Source organism: Podarcis tiliguerta, assembly GCF_965153285.1.
Source record: "Podarcis tiliguerta genome assembly, chromosome: 10".
NCBI lineage: Eukaryota > Metazoa > Chordata > Lepidosauria > Squamata > Lacertidae > Podarcis > Podarcis tiliguerta.
In genome coordinates, this window is record NC_139543.1 from 52,932,252 (window position 1) to 52,948,611 (window position 16,360).

At 43.8% G+C, this 16,360-nt stretch overlaps 1 protein-coding gene across 4 annotated transcripts in view; it reads left to right on the plus strand.

Moving 5' to 3' along the window:
- The window catches only part of AGK (acylglycerol kinase), a 37,054-nt gene extending 23,499 nt beyond the window's left edge, over positions 1–13,555 (plus strand). For all 4 annotated transcript variants that reach the window (XM_083401536.1, XM_083401537.1, XM_083401538.1 and 1 more), the window contains 9 exons: positions 455–549; positions 3,574–3,643; positions 4,350–4,429; positions 5,162–5,219; positions 6,774–6,921; positions 7,252–7,349; positions 8,881–8,951; positions 11,086–11,170; positions 13,186–13,555. In XM_083401536.1, coding sequence (XP_083257662.1) covers positions 455–549; positions 3,574–3,643; positions 4,350–4,429; positions 5,162–5,219; positions 6,774–6,921; positions 7,252–7,349; positions 8,881–8,951; positions 11,086–11,170; positions 13,186–13,320 — 840 coding nt within the window. In that variant the 3' untranslated portion in view covers positions 13,321–13,555. The remainder of the gene's footprint in view (positions 1–454; positions 550–3,573; positions 3,644–4,349; positions 4,430–5,161; positions 5,220–6,773; positions 6,922–7,251; positions 7,350–8,880; positions 8,952–11,085; positions 11,171–13,185) is intronic.
- The last annotated feature ends 2,805 nt before the right edge of the window (positions 13,556–16,360 follow it).

The following is a 16,360-nucleotide window of genomic DNA, read 5'->3' on the forward strand; positions in this document are numbered from 1 at the left end:
ACCTCCCGACTTGATTGCCAGGGCGCCTTATTTTAATATTCCCCTTCGCGGAGAAAGACACTCTGCATTACCGAATTTCCTGTCTCGGCTGCGCTTTGCTCGGAGGTGAAATGCAGCCTGAGCGCAGCCACGCTTCGGGTGCCACCTTCAGTCTTTTAGGAGATGGCAGGTTGCTGACAGAATCTATACATTGCTTGGAGAGGACGTGCCAGGCTCTGCGTGTGTAACAATGCAGCTAATGACTACAGAAGGCTGCTTTGTAGCCAGTTGGCATTCGGAGGGGCTGTCCGGAGAGGCTGATGTTCCGAGTCATTCTTTATTACTGCCTCCCTTTCAGGAAGAGCCTGCCTGGGGTGGGGGGCGGGGAGTGAAATCGGGCGCAGCTGTCCTCTGCACAGAAAGGGAGCTGGATTCAGCTGGCGCTGATGCAAATTTGTTTTGCCCTTGTTCCCAGGCAGCTTTCAGTAAGATTCCCATCGGATTCATTCCCCTCGGAAAGACCAGCACCTTAAGTCACACGCTTTATCCTGAGAGTGCAAACCAAGTCCAGTAAGTGTGTGTGCGTGTTTGTGTGTGTGCGCACACACATCATACGAGAATCAGTGTGAAAAGGAGTAAGGTGGCAGGGAGGAGGAGGAGACTGGTGTATATTGAAGGAAGGAAGGGCTGCAAATCTGGTCCGTCCGTCCCCCCGCCAAAGGGACCATTTTAGGCAATTCAAGATTATGTTATACATGGTCACCTTCAAAAATGAGAAAAGATCTATATCATGACCTTAATGTACCTAAAATGGTACTTTCTGTAGAAGTTCAGACTTATTATTATTTATTTAATTTGTATACCGCCCTTCATCCATAGATCTGACATTTTAGTGTATTTTTAATCTTTTTTGGAAGCTGCCCAGAGTGGCTGGGGAAACCCAGCCAGATGGACGGGGCACAAATTAATAATAGTAGTAGTAGTAGTAGTAGTAATAATAATAATAATAATAATAATTAATAATATCATCATCCTCATCATCTCAGGGCAGTTCCCAACATAAAATTACCATAGAAAAAACCACAAAATACATAATAAAAATAAGAACAAAACCAAAGCAAGAATCCTTCCTCCCATAACACACTTAAAAGGGCACCGGATATCAATCAGCCAAAGGCCTAGTTGAAGAGGAACATAAAGGTATATAATGAAGGCATCACATGAACCTCCCTGGTTACACAGACTTACAGATTTTACATTTATTGTCACATTTGTACCCTTCCCTTTTTTCAAGGAGTCCAAGGGAGCATGTGAGGAGCCTCCCTGTTTTGTCCTCACAGCAACCCTGTAAGGTCTGGCTACAGTGCACTTCTTCATTGACCTGGCGATTAGAACTGAAGTCGTCATCCCCATCCCTGGTCCACATCAGGCTTCCCCAAGCTGGTGCCCTTCAGATGTTACAAACTTCTTCTCCACCCACCCCTGACCATGGGCCATGCTGGCTGGTGCTAATAGGAGTTGTAGTCCAAAACCTCTGAAGGGTGTTAGCTTAAGAAAGGTACCACTAAGGTTGGTTGCCTTGCTCCCTAATTCCATCGCACTTGTTCTCACTGAAAGGTTGGCCGGCCTGGAAGCAATTTAATTAGAAGCCAGCACTGTTGAATCCAGCTTCCACTTGAAAAGGGCAAGGGGGGAACCCTCAGTCATGTCAAGTTGGCAAGTATAAGTCTGGTTTGTTACAAGAGCCTTCGCTTTCTCCGAGCTGCAAACAAAGGATGTTGTGCCAGTTGGCTTGGAGAAAATGACCTATAAAGGATACCTACAAAGCTTCTGTTGAACTGAATGCTAATTAAGATACAGTGAGCAATAGTGAGCAGGCTCTCTGTGGCAGTGAAATAACACCCACTTACTGCTGAGGAAAAGTATGATGGGAAGGCGATGCACCACATCCCAGATTTAGCAATCCCCAAAGTGCCTTTCACACTGATTTGTTACCCAGCTCCCCATCCCTGCCCCACCCCTATTATTTGACCATTCCATGAAGCTGGAAACATTTCTGATATTGCATTTAAGACGGAGTTGAATTTCTGGAGATTTCACAGCAGGAAGAAGGGGCAGGATATAATTTAAAATAATAATAATAATTTGATTGATTGATTGATTGATTGATTGCCAACCACCAAAACACAAACAGTGAAACACCCCCCCCCAGGCGACTGATACATTGGGTATACATATTCAATAACGTACACATTCAATAATATACTTATTCAATAATATTCAGTAATAACATATTCAAATCAACCACATGTACACTTCTATATACCTTAACACTCCTTCCTCCACAAGGTTTATTTAACTTTTGACATTTTAATTGCCCCAGATTGTTCAAACCTACCCAAATAATTAAATATCTTCTCAAACCAATCCTCCTCTTTCTCACTGACCTTAAGCCCTTTCATTCTATGTATCTTCACAGGTATTCTAAAATTATAATATTACTCAGTTTTTTCCTCCATTGGTTCACCTCTAGCTCTTCTGCATTTTTCCAATTACTTGCTATAACCTGTCTGGCTGCAATTGCCATCAGTTTTACCCATTTACATTCCTCTTTTGTTTTTAACTCGAGGAGCAGCATATAAATGCAACTATGAAAGATATGTGCCAGTGTAAATTGAGAACTATAATGTAGGCATCCTCCCTTTTCATGCATTCTGATCCATTCAGTTTGTGGCAGTGCAGCAGGAAACCGACTCAAAAGGCTGCATTCAGAAACTCTTGCTTTTCTGCTTGCAACCTCCTAGTGAGCTTTATGGCAAAACAGGCATTTGAACCTCATCCATAGTCAACTTTATGCAAGACCCACAAATTAATGGGCAAGACTATGGTTGGGAGTGAGCAGAAGGTACTCTCTTATTTCATGGCAGTGCAGCCTCCACTGAAGGCTTTTTGTGTCGCCTGTCCTGAGGCTGTGGGATCAGAGTAGGCTTGAAATTGAAATAAAAGCTCTAATTTAGATGCCAGTGTCTTCTTTTTGTGTGTGTGCAGGAATACGTGAATGTGCTTATGCCAAGTCAGGCTGATCGTTCCTCTCACCCAAATGCTGTCAGCTCTGACTGGCAGCAAAGGATCTTGTGGGGGGAGGTCCTTTTCAGCTCTGGTGCCATTAGGGTCCTTTTAAAGGGAGATACCTGAGCTAAACCACAGAGCCTAGGACTTGCCTATCAGAAGGTCGACGGTTCGAATCCCCGTGATGGGGTGAGCTCCTGTTACTCGGTCCCTGCTCCTGCCAACCTAGCAGTTCGCAAGCACGTCAGAGTGCTAGTAGATAAATAGGTACTGCTCCGGCAGGAAGGTAAACGGCGTTTCCGTGCACTGCTCTGGTTTGCCAGAAGCGGCTTAGTCATGCTGGCCACCTGACCTGGAAGCTGTACGCCGGCTCCCTCAGCCAATAAAGCGAGATGAGCACCGCAACCCCAGAGTCGGCCACGACTGGACCTAATGGTCCTTACCTGAGCTCAAGCCTAGGATGCTCTGCAAGGGAAGCATGCCCTCTGCTACTGAATAACATCTTCCTCTTGACTTCTTCTTCAGGCATATTACTGATGCCACATTGTCCATACTGAAAGGAGAGACTATTCCACTTGACGTTTTGCAGATTAAGGTAGCCATCTTTTTTCTTAGGTCCTCCTCTTTCTGGGAGGGATATTTTTCTTCATCTGTCTTTTGCCATGTGCTTTTCTGACCCCATTATGTTTTTAAAGAGCATGCAACAATATAAAATCATTCCTTAAAGAACAGCGCACCTAGTGCAGGGCAGGGACTTGAACCCGTGGCCCTGACATTGAGAGCCTTATGCTCTATCAACTGAGCTATGTATGAAGGCATCTGGGAAGGAGAAGAGGGGGATTTGCTCCTATAATGTTTTTAAGCCTTTCTATTTTTTATGTTCTTAATTGTTTTTAAATGTGTGAAATTCGTTTTGTTTTTAATTGCACTGTTTTTACCGCTTTGTTGTTTGCTGCCCTGGGCTTCCTTGAGAGCAATGAAGGGATTGAAATTCAGCAGATTAATCATCACCATCATCTTGTGAAGATTTCCCTTTCATTTAAATGATAACTACTCGTCATTCTTGCTTTGGTTTTCTGATAGCCACAAAATTAAATGACTCATGGCTAAAATAACATTGCAGACAAGCACTCTACACTGAGGAATTAATTTGCAATTCCTTTCTGTTATGTGTTGCCGGAATATAGTGGTTGGTATTTTTGTTTTCGGACCACTGATCCATTGTTGGCAAGATCACCACAGATTACTGCAATTTATAACATTTGACTTTTGTTAGTGATTGTTTTTTTTTTCCTTTATAGGGGAACAAAGACCAGCCCGTCTTTGCTGTAACTGGTTTAAGATGGGGGTCTTACAGAGATGCGGGAGCAAAAGTCAGCAAGTATGTTGACCACTATTGCTTTGTTTTCTCTTTGCCCCTATGTTGTACTTCTAGACAGTTTCTCCAATCTTGTACTTCTAGACAGTTTTTCCACTATCTCCAACAATATGCAAGCAAGGAGCCCACTGGGACCAGATCAGGCTGTGAAGTGTTAAGACAGCTGCTGATTGCCTCTGAATCCCTGGACCAGGTTCCAGAAAAAGACATGGGATGCCTCTAAACTGTCACTATTTTTCGCAACAGATTGAAGCACACACCAGAAATTTACGTTTGTGCAATTAAAATGGATTAAAGTGCTTTGTGCAATCAATCCACATTTCTGTTTAAAAAAACCAGACCGTTTGCAGTGAGGAAAGTGACAGGGAAAGTGTGGGATGAACAGACGACTAACAGGAAGATGAGGAAATATCCCACAAGCAAATGGGGATGAATGCTCAGTTTTGTAGAACAAATCGGAACAAGTGCTGAATAAATACCAGACATAGTCTGACCTCTTTGCATAAGCAAAACAGGATGAATGCTCAAGAAACAGGTCATCTAGAGAAGCCCACTGAGTACATTAGCACACATCCAGGTGCCAACTACACTTTGCTACACATTGCTTGGGTATCTAATGTTCAAAGATTAGATTGTAAGAAACAGCTTTAGTAGATACTGCATTATTAAAGAGGACTGCTTTCCCCGTGCCCCCAGTTTTATTTTGCTTTTTTGGTTCATTTTATTCTCTTCTAGGTACTGGTATCTTGGGCCTCTGAAAATCAAAGCAGCCCACTTCTTTAATACATTGAAGGTAAAGGCATTTCAATATGGGTCACACAAGGCTATCACAGTGGGAAGATCTGTGATGCACACAGTGATGGATCACATTTTTGAGTGCATGAAGTCCCCAGGTTTAGTCCAAAACAAAAGAATTTGCTGGAGAGTCACACCCAGACAGCTGTGAGCTAGAGGGTCTGACACTCTGTGAGGCAACTTCGTGTGATCTTACTGTATGCGGCATATAATGTAGTTTGGAGTGCTTACATATCATATTTAAGGCAGTGTTGACTTTTTTTTAACGTAGCTCAAAACCGACCAAGCTTTGGTTATTCATATTTTGCCAGAAAAGGGTGGCAGAGACAATTGGCTTTTAAAAAATCTGCTAGTGGAATGCAGCTGAAATAATACTGCAATGCTAGAAATTACTATGGAATATTAACTGCATTATGGAAGGGTAAACAGCCTCTCATGCAGCTGAGGTTGCTCGGCTGCCTTCCTCTAGTGCAGTCCTTTCTCATGGTTTTTGTTATGCTAATGATTCACCCTGAGATTTATTCAATTGATGTAAGTGGTGCCTATAAATAGAGCCCACAGGACTGTTGATAATCTGCCTCTTACATTCAGCCTACCTTCTGTCGCAAAATGAGCAGAAAGGTTAATTGCTCTAGTTCTCAGGTACTGAAGGATTTGACATACATTAAAGTAGCTGCATTTCCCCCCTGTCCACACCCTTTTCTTGATTCCTTAGCAGATAATAAACATATAACTCTCCTGGGAAATGCCCTGACACATCATAACATATGTACTATCTGAGTTTGCACGTAATACTAAACCATGGTTCCGTGGTATGTGGAGAAACTGCAGTGAGCCCAAACAAAAGCATCAGTCTCACCTCTCCCCACCCCCTCACCTTTCTGAGTGATTTGTTTTATATAAATCAGGAATCCTGTTTTTGAACAAACACTCTTCAAATTAAAGTGTTGATTTGAACTCTTGAACAAATTAAATAAAGCAACTTCATAACATTGGTTTGGCTTGTTTTGAACCTTACCAGGATTCCTGGTTGGTTCGACAGGACAAGCCAGAGTTTATTCAACATGAATTTAATCTATTCAGAAGGCCTCCTTTTCCTGACTACATGGGAGGGAAGACTGCAACACTTCACTCAGTCTTGCTGCAGCTCACCCACATAATGTTAAACCACAGTTTAGTGTGACAGTCGAGTGCAGCCTTTGCAAGAAACGATTTAGATCAGCTAGACCAGAATTTATTCTCTGCGGCAGGACAGTAACCTGCTTTGGGGGAAGTATAGTTCTTTCCTCACACACACTTTCCCCAGCCACTCCGTCCCCCTCAACTGACAGAAACACTTGTTCACCTCATCACAGGGAAATGGGCTAGTAGAATGGCTGGAGGAGAAAGCAGCAGGTGGGTTAAGCAGCCCCTAGATTGCCTCTTCTGCCATGTGGCTGTTTGGTGGCAACCATAACTCCAAGTCTGCCTGCTGTTGGATGAATGGTTGGTCTAGCTCTCCCATACCCCTGTAGAAATGGTTATTTTGCTTTTTCTTTCTGGAAATTCCTAGGAGTGGCCTCAGAAGCATCTAGCCTCCCTTTCCTATTTGGACCCAACTCCAAGGCCTCCTGAGGAGCCGGAGCAGAAGACCCCTAGACCTCCTTTATACATCAGGCTTTACAAGAGACTGGCACATTATTGGACACCTGTCCCCAAAGGTCAGTCATTCTCTCTCAGATAGATAGTTATATTAAAGCTGTTCATTAGAAGAATCCTTTCTCCCCACTGTGGCCCTGCAGCAGGGCCTTGAGAGATCTGTCACCTTTTCCAATTAAGCCAGCGAGTTGCTCTCTTTTTGTTGTGTGAACTTTGAACTTCTTTCTTCCTTTTCTGCGGCTGTTGTTCCTTTGAGCCGCCGGCATTAAATATAGATGGAACAAGGCCTTGTGAAGTAACAAGAAATAGAAGGATCTGGGCCTCTGCTGATCTTAATACAACAGCGCTTATCTAACTTTCTGTTTAATGGTGTCTTTCCTCTCGGACTTCAGAAATCCCCAAGGAGCAGACCCCGGAGGCCTGGCGAGAAATGCAGCTGTCCGCTATTGAATTCTCTGTCACTACTCAGAACCGACATCTTGACTTGAAAGTAAGAGTAGAGAAATAAATAAAAAAATGCTAAGCTTTTCTTCATCTTCACAAAAGTAGTTGCTTTGTAACTTGAGGGGATAACAGCCTGCTTAGGCCTAATACATCGGGTCTGAATTCGAAATGGTGGCAACCTGAGATGTGCGCGTCTGTTTTGCTTTGCCTCTCTCTAAGTCCCATACCCTGTGAGCCGTGTGTGCGCTTCTTAAAATGGGCCATGACAAAAAGAGAGAGAGAGAGAGAAGCATATATACACAAACATGCTTTTTGTACTTTATGAGTACCTGTGCCCATTCTGCACATAAAATGTGTGTGTCATTTCCTGTGCAGTAAGTCCATTGGAGCATGGAATGTTTAGTGCAGAGTACCATTTCTTGAGATTCTCTGCTTTTAAGGAGGCACAAACCACCTAGACCTTACTGCTTCACAAATAGACTTGAAAGTGTGTGGACAAAGCCTGCTGGATCTCTGAAGCCAAAGGAGGCAACAATTTCTCATGATCAGGAAGCTAGCTGGGCTCCAGGGCCCCACACAGTTATCTTTTCTTCATGACTAACAGAAGTAGAATAAATTTTGCAAGGCTGGTAAATAATTATGCACCATTCAAGGGTGCTTGCTTTGCATAGTTTACGCAAGCTTTTCAGTTTTTGACTTATATTTATTTGTATGTTGAGCACCGCCCTTATAGGACTTTAGGACAGAACATAAGCCTGAAAGCAAGAGGCCTAAGGATTATTGTTTACGTCTTCCCTGTACCATTTTTTCACTGAGCAAAGACTGAGATGCCTTGTGCTGAATAACAGCAAGTCCTAGGAGCTAAATTGAACATCCCTCCACACATTGAAGGATAATTACCGACATGCCCAGTTTTTAAATGAAATGCCAGCTAGGCAGTATGTGTGTAGTAGATCAAAGGAGCGAGGATGCAGCTAGCTGGGCTGCTAAGAGACTCTTCTGGGCTCAGAGCACTGCTTTTTTTATTTAGGAAATTGTGGTTGGGTGTGATTCTTGAGTGCATTCTGAATAAGTTCAGAACCTGAACTTGCCAATCTGAGAATCCTTAACTTCAAGGGTGATTGAAAGATATAAGAAGATGTCACTCTGTGTGCTATTGTGTAAAAGAGGAGGTTGGAGGTTAATTTTTATTCCTTCTACAAAGAACACTCTGCTTCAGCTGCAGATGTGAGTTCATTGCCCTGGGACTGCAAGGCTGTAAATGTTTACTCAGGAGTAAGCTCCACTGAGTTGTGGGACTTGCATTCAGGTATGTGAGTAGGAAATTGCAGCTGTGTGTGTGAGAGAGAGAATATGAGAATATGTTAATGCACATTCTGTCTAGTTTTTGACCTGACAGTGCCCTTCTATGGCTCACACAGGTAACTCTTTGCTTTGAATTCTCCTGGCTCCCAAATACTGTTTCCCCCCAGAGAATGGGAGAAGCTACTGAATTCATTCAGAGGCAGATGGTGGGGCTTACATGAGATGCCGTGGCTGTTAGAATTAATGCATCCATTTCTGAACATTTCTTTTAGCGCACAGAAGACTTCATGAATATTTGCATTGAACCAGATTCAATCAGTAAAGGAGAATACATTAAAAGAGGGTGAGTCCTAGAGAACCTGTAATGATATGCCTTATTGCTATCATAAAATATATCAATGTGCTTTTGGGGTTAGTTGGTAGTTTGTATAGTAAGGTGCATTAAGGGCAAAACTGGAGAGACTGGACTTAAAATCTAGAGCGGAGACAAAACTAATTGGTGCCCCTGGCATAAATAAACCCTTCTAATGATCCCAGCTGTGTGTCAGCTTCAGTCAGGAAGGACACCGAAGGAATAGTTCTTGGTGGCAAATCACAGTCTCTAATTTATAGTTTCCATGACCACTACAAGGCTGCAGATCATTTCCCTGTTTCCTTGAATCTCTTCATATAGCTCCAGGGTTGACTCATGACGACTTCCTACATTGTTGTTGTCGCTATTTATTTCATTTGTGAATGGCTTTCCGTAAAACATCCCAAAGCAATTGAACGATAAAAATGCAAACCATAAAAGCGTATCTAAAAACCAGGAGAGTATCAAGACAAGGACAGCAGATGGGAACACTGTTAAGTCAGTGAAGAGGATGAATAAGAGGGAAGGAAGGCTTCTATCCCAATCCTTCCTTTGAATCCTAAACCCCAGTATGCACTGTCGGGACGTGGTGTGGTGTTGCCACAATGACCTAGTAGGCAGGGCATTGTCCAAAGGCTCATGATGCAGCTGAAGCTTAAGCAGATCTGCTTCTGATTGGTCCCCAGCTTGATTCCTCACCCTGGTGTGAAGACATGGGGTTATACTCAAGGAGCTGGCGATCCAAGCTGGTGCAGTGAGCCACCTTACTAGACTTGAACCTTGGTTCAAAGCGAGCACAGCAAAGAGCTTGTAGCTTTGAGCAAGTAACATTGTCCTGCGCTTCTCTTCCTTGTGTGTAAAACGAGACGATCCCTTTGCCTCGCAGTCTGGTTGAGGGTGATGAACTCTGAGTCTTGGGTGCATAGATTTGGAGGGAAGTTGCATTGATCTTGATGGAACCGACTTCCAAGCATTAATTATTCAGCTTTGCAGTCCCTACTATTAAAAGGATGAGGCAGCTCGAGGAATTTGTAATCCATTTTAATTTAGGCTCCCTGACAAGGCCATTGGCTTCGCGAGCCCCCGAATCAGCCACGGTTCCTCACTGCTGCACTTGATCCATAGCTTTCTCTTCCGATTTGTCTAATCTTAATGTATTTTGTACTTTAACAGAGATTGGGCTTCTTTTTGGGGCTGCGTGAGGATTGCCCTGCGGGAGTTCCTCTGGGCTGTAAATCAGGGGGCAGGGTCTCCATCTTGCGGGCAAATCTTGGCTCACCAGGTGGTCTTGAGCTGGCTTGCGAGGGTGCTTTCCCCAAACCATGCCCACCCACTTGTGACGTAATCTGATGGGTGTGTGGGTGTGATAAACCCTCATGGGGCATTCATGTTCCTAGCAGTGAACAGCAGCAGGCAGCCCAAACAGCAAGATGTTAAATCCTGCTCAGTTTGGCAGGACTCCATGCAAACCACTTTCTGATTCAGGGACATGTGTGTATCAGACTCTTCTGGTGAAGTACAATAACAACCTTGTAAAATATACAGTTTTGGGTTTCCCCCCCCTCCCCCCTTTTTCCCCTTCTGCACGGGTTCTGATTCTTTTTTATTTTTCTCTTTTGTTGTGTCTCACCATGTCTGATGCACATATGTACTTTTTGAACTTTCAATAAAGATGTATAATAATAATAATAATAATAATAATAATAATAATAATAACAATAATAATAATAAATAAATAAAAAATAAAAGATCTGTCCTGTGGAGCCCAAAGTTCCCTACCTCTACTGTAGATAATGTGCTCATAGCGGGTGGCTCAATTAATGCTGCTTGTAGCTTGGTTTTTCAGTTATGTCTTACTTTTATCGCAATTCCCATTTAAGGGGAGGGTTTTTCCTAGTTGAGGCTTACTGCTACCCCATCAATTCCTTCTGCCACACAAGTTCATTGGTCTCGTAAAATGTTTTATTTAGTTTGGTTGGCTATGACAGAAGGAGGAGTGTTGTGCCGTCCAGGGCCTTTCCGGGTTAGCAAGGCAATCTGCTTGCCAGCTTCTCTGCAGCCCCTTTGTGCTTTAAGCGTAGCTATAAAGGATGACTTGGTTGCTCTCTTCCTTTGTTTTGTACAGAAGCCAAAAGATGGTGGACCCCCACTTGTGCCCAGAAGGAAGCCAGTGCCTTCAGGCTAGCAGGTGTATCTTGCAGCTTCCAGAGGTGAGAAATAAAACATAGGGTAAATCTATGCTTTCCTCCTTCTTTCCTTACAGGCAGTGGAAGGATCCTGTCCCCCACCAAGAATTAGGCAAATTTCCTTCTGTTGTATAAAGGCAGAATGAATACATTCCAACTTGCTTTGTTGGGATGGGATATGCCCAAAAGCCAGCTTCACCCATCCTTCCTAATTTAAAAAATCAGTATGTGAGTCTTCCTTGCTGCATTCCCACCTCCTCTTGTGTCTCTTACATTCAGGTAGGCCAGTTTCATGTCCCTCTCTATTCCCAGGGCAAAGCCACTGTGTGGCAACAGGAGGAGTGTTTTTGTGGGCAATCAGTTCCTTCCAAAATAGCAGCTTATATTTCAGCTTTCAGAGAATCCTGTAGTTATGGCTAGGAAGCCAGGTTCATAGAAATTCCCAAGATGCAAATCCCCGTTAAAAATCACATTTGATGGACACAGAGACAAGGAGTGGGGGCAGGGGGAGATTCAAGACCCTGTAAATTGATTTTGCCCCCTAATCATGCTATACATTTGGTGGGTAGGTTGTTTGGAATCCCAAAATTGACTATAGCTTTTAATGGATGAAAAGGGACCTTTCAGTTCTGCAGCTTAGGACAAAGCAAGGGGGCCCGGAGGGGGGTGGAATGGGAAGAGGAAGTTAAGCAGAGGTAATCTGTCCAACCTATTTCTAGGAGGTGGTGATGGGAGGCCCACCATTAATAGCAGGGATCCAATGGGGGAAGACTTTCAGGTGGCAGTTTCAGAAACTGCCTCCTTGGGTGGTCCCTATGCAAACAGGGAAGTACCGAAATGTGGAACCGGGACATCTTCCCTGTAGCCAGAGAGGTGCATTTGACAGGTAAAGAGAAGGCATGAAAATGCCTTCTGCCTGTGCTGGACCTGACGCTTATAGAATTGGAATTGTCAGCGGGCAGAAAGCAGGTGAGGTAGTTTTAATAGATAATAGATAATAGATAATAGAAATTTATTTGTCATTGTCCGTATATACACAGTATACACAACAACGAAAATCAAACACCCACCCAAAGACCGGCTTCACATACACATTTGCACGTACCTCCAACACTCTCATCCCATTCAGACATAATCTATAAAACATACATAATCCAGAATATAACATGACCTGTTAAAAGCATAACATGACCTAAACCCTATCTCATTCCTTCCTACTCCCTGCTTGCTATTTCTTACAACTGGCCCTGAGATCATTATTTAGTGCAATCAGAGCTCTTGGATAGAAACTATTCAGAAGGCGTGTGGTTCGTGTTTTCATTGTCCTATATCTTCTGCCCGAAGGCAACAGTTCAAAGAAGTTGTGAGCAGGATGGGTGGGATCTCTCAGGATATTGTGTGACTTCTTCAAAGTGCGAGACGTGAAGATCTCATCCAGGGTTGGTAGCTGGAGCCCTATAACATTCTGGGCAATTTTTGTTATTCTCAGTAAAGCTTTTTTATCCGTTTCAGAGCTGCTTCCATACCACGATAATATACTATAGGTTAAGACACTCTCGATGGTACTGTGATAATAGGACAGGAGTAGGAGTAGGAGTAGGAGTAGTTTGCAGGCTGTCTTAAGTGAGAGGCTCAACCATGTCTGGCAGATAGTTGAAGCAGGGGTGAGAAATCTCAGCCATGGGGGACCAGGACTGTTCCCTAATCCATTTAGCCTCTCACCCTCCAGCCAGGCAGCCCTCCTGTCAATCATGTGACATCACCTAGGCCATGCCCCTCTGCTGGGCATAGCCTTGACAGCTTTACCTGGCTGGAATGCGCCCTCGAACTGTGATAACAGCCATTTTAGAAAATAAATAAACAGTGCTTTCTCAGTGAAGTGTTTCAGAAGAGAACAACTTGAAGTGGAGCCCTAACTAGGATGAACACCAGCTCTTTCTGGTATGTCTGGCTATGTGACCATGGAGGAAAAGCCCCCCAGCTGCTCAGACCTAGCTTTCGTCAGCATGTCTCTTTCATCTTTCCTGCTTTCTCTGCAGGATACGGAAGGCTTCTTGGCTGTGGACAGTGAGGAGTACGAAGCGATGCCAGTGGAAGTGAAGCTGCTGCCCAGGAAACTCCGTTTTTTCTGTGATGCCAGAAAAAAAGAGCAAATGCTTCAAGGCGCATCCTAGCGAAGGCTGCTGCCGCCAGCCAACCGTGTGAACTTCAAAACGATGCTCTCTGGCTCCTGGTTGGCAGGCTGGCCTCTGCATCTGATAAGGCCTGCAGGCATGTCAGGTGCCAAAGAAGACACATATGGAAAGGGTCTCTGGAAATGGGGTTAAATTGGTTAAGTTTAAAGAACTGCAGCTGGAAAATTTGCATGCCTTTCCTCGAGTACAATGAAAGACTGTTTGTGTTTTTGCAGACTGACCAGTGCTTTGTGTGCAAGTAGCTGGATCTCAGAGTTCTAAATTCCCTGCCTTGGAAGTGTTAGGGTAGAAATCCATACATATTTATTTGGGTCTCATTTGGCCATTTCTTAAGGGAAGAATGGCTTTCCCCTACTCTCAGAATTGCTATTTTCAGCAGAAGCGCTGCTTCGGGTGTTTGGCATTATGCTCATCTTTTTTTCCCAAGGAGGTGACACACTTAACAAAGGAAATGAAGTGTGTGGGGGGGGGGTTAGTCTGAATACTTAAAATGCACACAATCCAAGTTGACTATGCACTTTTCTTAGAGAGAAGCCGTAGCGATGGAAAGATGCATCTAAAACGAGTGTGCATTGCCTATGGTCAAGGTGCTATTATGCCAAGTTACAATGAGTAGCAGCTCCACAGCTTATAGCAGAGGTGGTTTCCACGCCTGCTATTAAATATAAAATTAAGATGCCTTTAATAATGCAGGTAGAACACAGACCTCATGGCGAATAACTGTTGAAAGTATCATTCCTCCACAGAGAACTCTAACCCAACTTGATGGCATTCGCTGCATCTTGTGGGAGCTATTGCCATAGTTTAAACCCCTGTGCGAAGTACTTTCCTTTGGTCGGTCCTGAATCTTCCAGCATCCAGCTTCAATCATGAGGGAGAAAAACGCTTCTGTATCTTTCTCCACACTATATACATCTATTATAAGTCCTCTTACTCATATATTCTGTAAACTAAAAAACAACAACAAAGCTGTAACCTTTCCTTATTTAGGAGCGATACTCCACCCCATTGATCATTATAGTTGCCCTTTTCTAGCTTTTTGAAGTGAGATGACCAGAATTATAGTGTGTTCCAGAAATATTCACTGTGTGCCACAAGCTCTTTGCTGGTCCCTGGTATGGGGTGGGAGCCTTGAACCCCTCAATCACATTTGCAAGGAAATTATCACCAACTCCCTGGCCAAGAAGGGCTTGGCCATGTCACTGATTCCCAAGACAAAATGCATTCATGCTCTCCCATTACTAACATAAAAAGCCTCAAAACATATCTCTATATTAGAAGTATCTCATTACAGATGTCCCATAAAGCACTTTCAGAATAATTGGCAGGCACAAAATGCTGTATGTGTTAAAAGTGAACTTTAATAGAGTAAAAAAAGTCCATTATAGTATGTACATGAGTCCCTCTCGGGCTCCACATAAGCAGTGGCAATCCACAAACGTAGTGCTTTCCTTCTTGCGGGAAAATGAAGAAAGCCACAGGTACAATTGACACCGCTAAAGGAAGGTGCGTGGTCACAGCTTAGTGAGGAGAGGCTAGCTGCCGATCAAATCAGATTCACGCTTCATCAGAGATATTAGAATTATCACAGTCTGCTGCCTTTATGGCTGCATCAAATTGGTAGTTGTACACTAAACTCGGCTGCTGAGGGATACTGCTTTAAATCACAACACCCTACAGATTTCTTACCTAGAAGAAGAGAGGAGGAATGCCCTCTCACTGACACTACCAGGAGGGATTTTAGTCAATCCACCCTTTTACCAGAAATACTTCCAGTATCAAGTGGGGAAGTATTGCAAGCAGATTTATGGCCAAACCACATGTGGGAGAATTGGGACTGGAACGCCTGTTGTGCTCAGGTGTTCTTAAACTTTCACAACTACTGATGAGCCAACATTGGATTCAGGCAACAGAAAGGTTTATCCCCCTTTACTCAAGATCTCTCCCTGAGCTATTAGTCCTTCTAGGGGAAAAGTCAGGTAACAACTCATACTTTGCTCTTCTCCCAGTGAGACCATTAGCAACTTGCAGGTAGGGGTGATTTCGATTAGAGAACCATTTCTCTCTTCCACATGTAGTTTAACCCTCTCCCACGGGGCTCCTGCCGTGATCCTACTTGAAAGGAGCAAACTTTTTTTAAAGTATCAGGTGAACCAGTCAGAGTTCTGTATATTGCTTGGTGGTCTTGCAGTGGTGGCCCACTGTGATGGCCGATTCCCAATTTCTCTTTATGAAAACAGCTGGGTTGAGGATGCTATGTATTTACAGTATACCCCACAATAAGCTTTTGGAACTCTATTGCAGGAGTGAGGGATCCTTTGTCCCTCCAGATGGTGCTGAAATCTGTCATCCCTGGTGCTTGCTAGGGCTGGTGGGAGCTGTGGTTCATTGACGTTTTACAGCTTTCCCTCATTTTTAGTCTGATCGTATTGGGACTCCCGTACAGCACTGTGTTGGAATAAATAAATAAATAAACACCTAGAGGGCCAAAAGCTCCACACAACCTGCTCTACAACAAAACAAGCGGCACTTTTTCGCAACAGCCATCACTTACAGAAGACGTTTTGCCTTGGTTCATAGGTTCCCGCTCATCCCACTGACTTGCACACAGGAGCCATCACAGACCCAAGTTTTCATAGTGCTCAATGTTGTGCCAAGCAATGTTCACAAATTCAGCTGCCACTACATTGTATGCCCTATGTGAACTGCCCAGTGAGATGGGCTGTGCTTGTTTCGAAGAGTGCACCATAATCCCTATGGAGTGTCGAGACTAAAGCTGGCTGTGACTTAAATATTTGTTACGGAAAAGGAGGAGCAGAGTATAGTTCTGTGCCATGGTGATATCGCCTCTAGGCACACAAGACACACAGGTTTAAAAATAGGTGCTGTGTTTTATAAACAAGTGGCTCACTGCCTGCTGCTTACTGCTGGGAAAATACCTAGAAAACAAGGAGCGATCTCATAGGTGAGGCAGTATGCACTGTATGTCGTACACATAAACAGCAACTTGCCTCTCAAT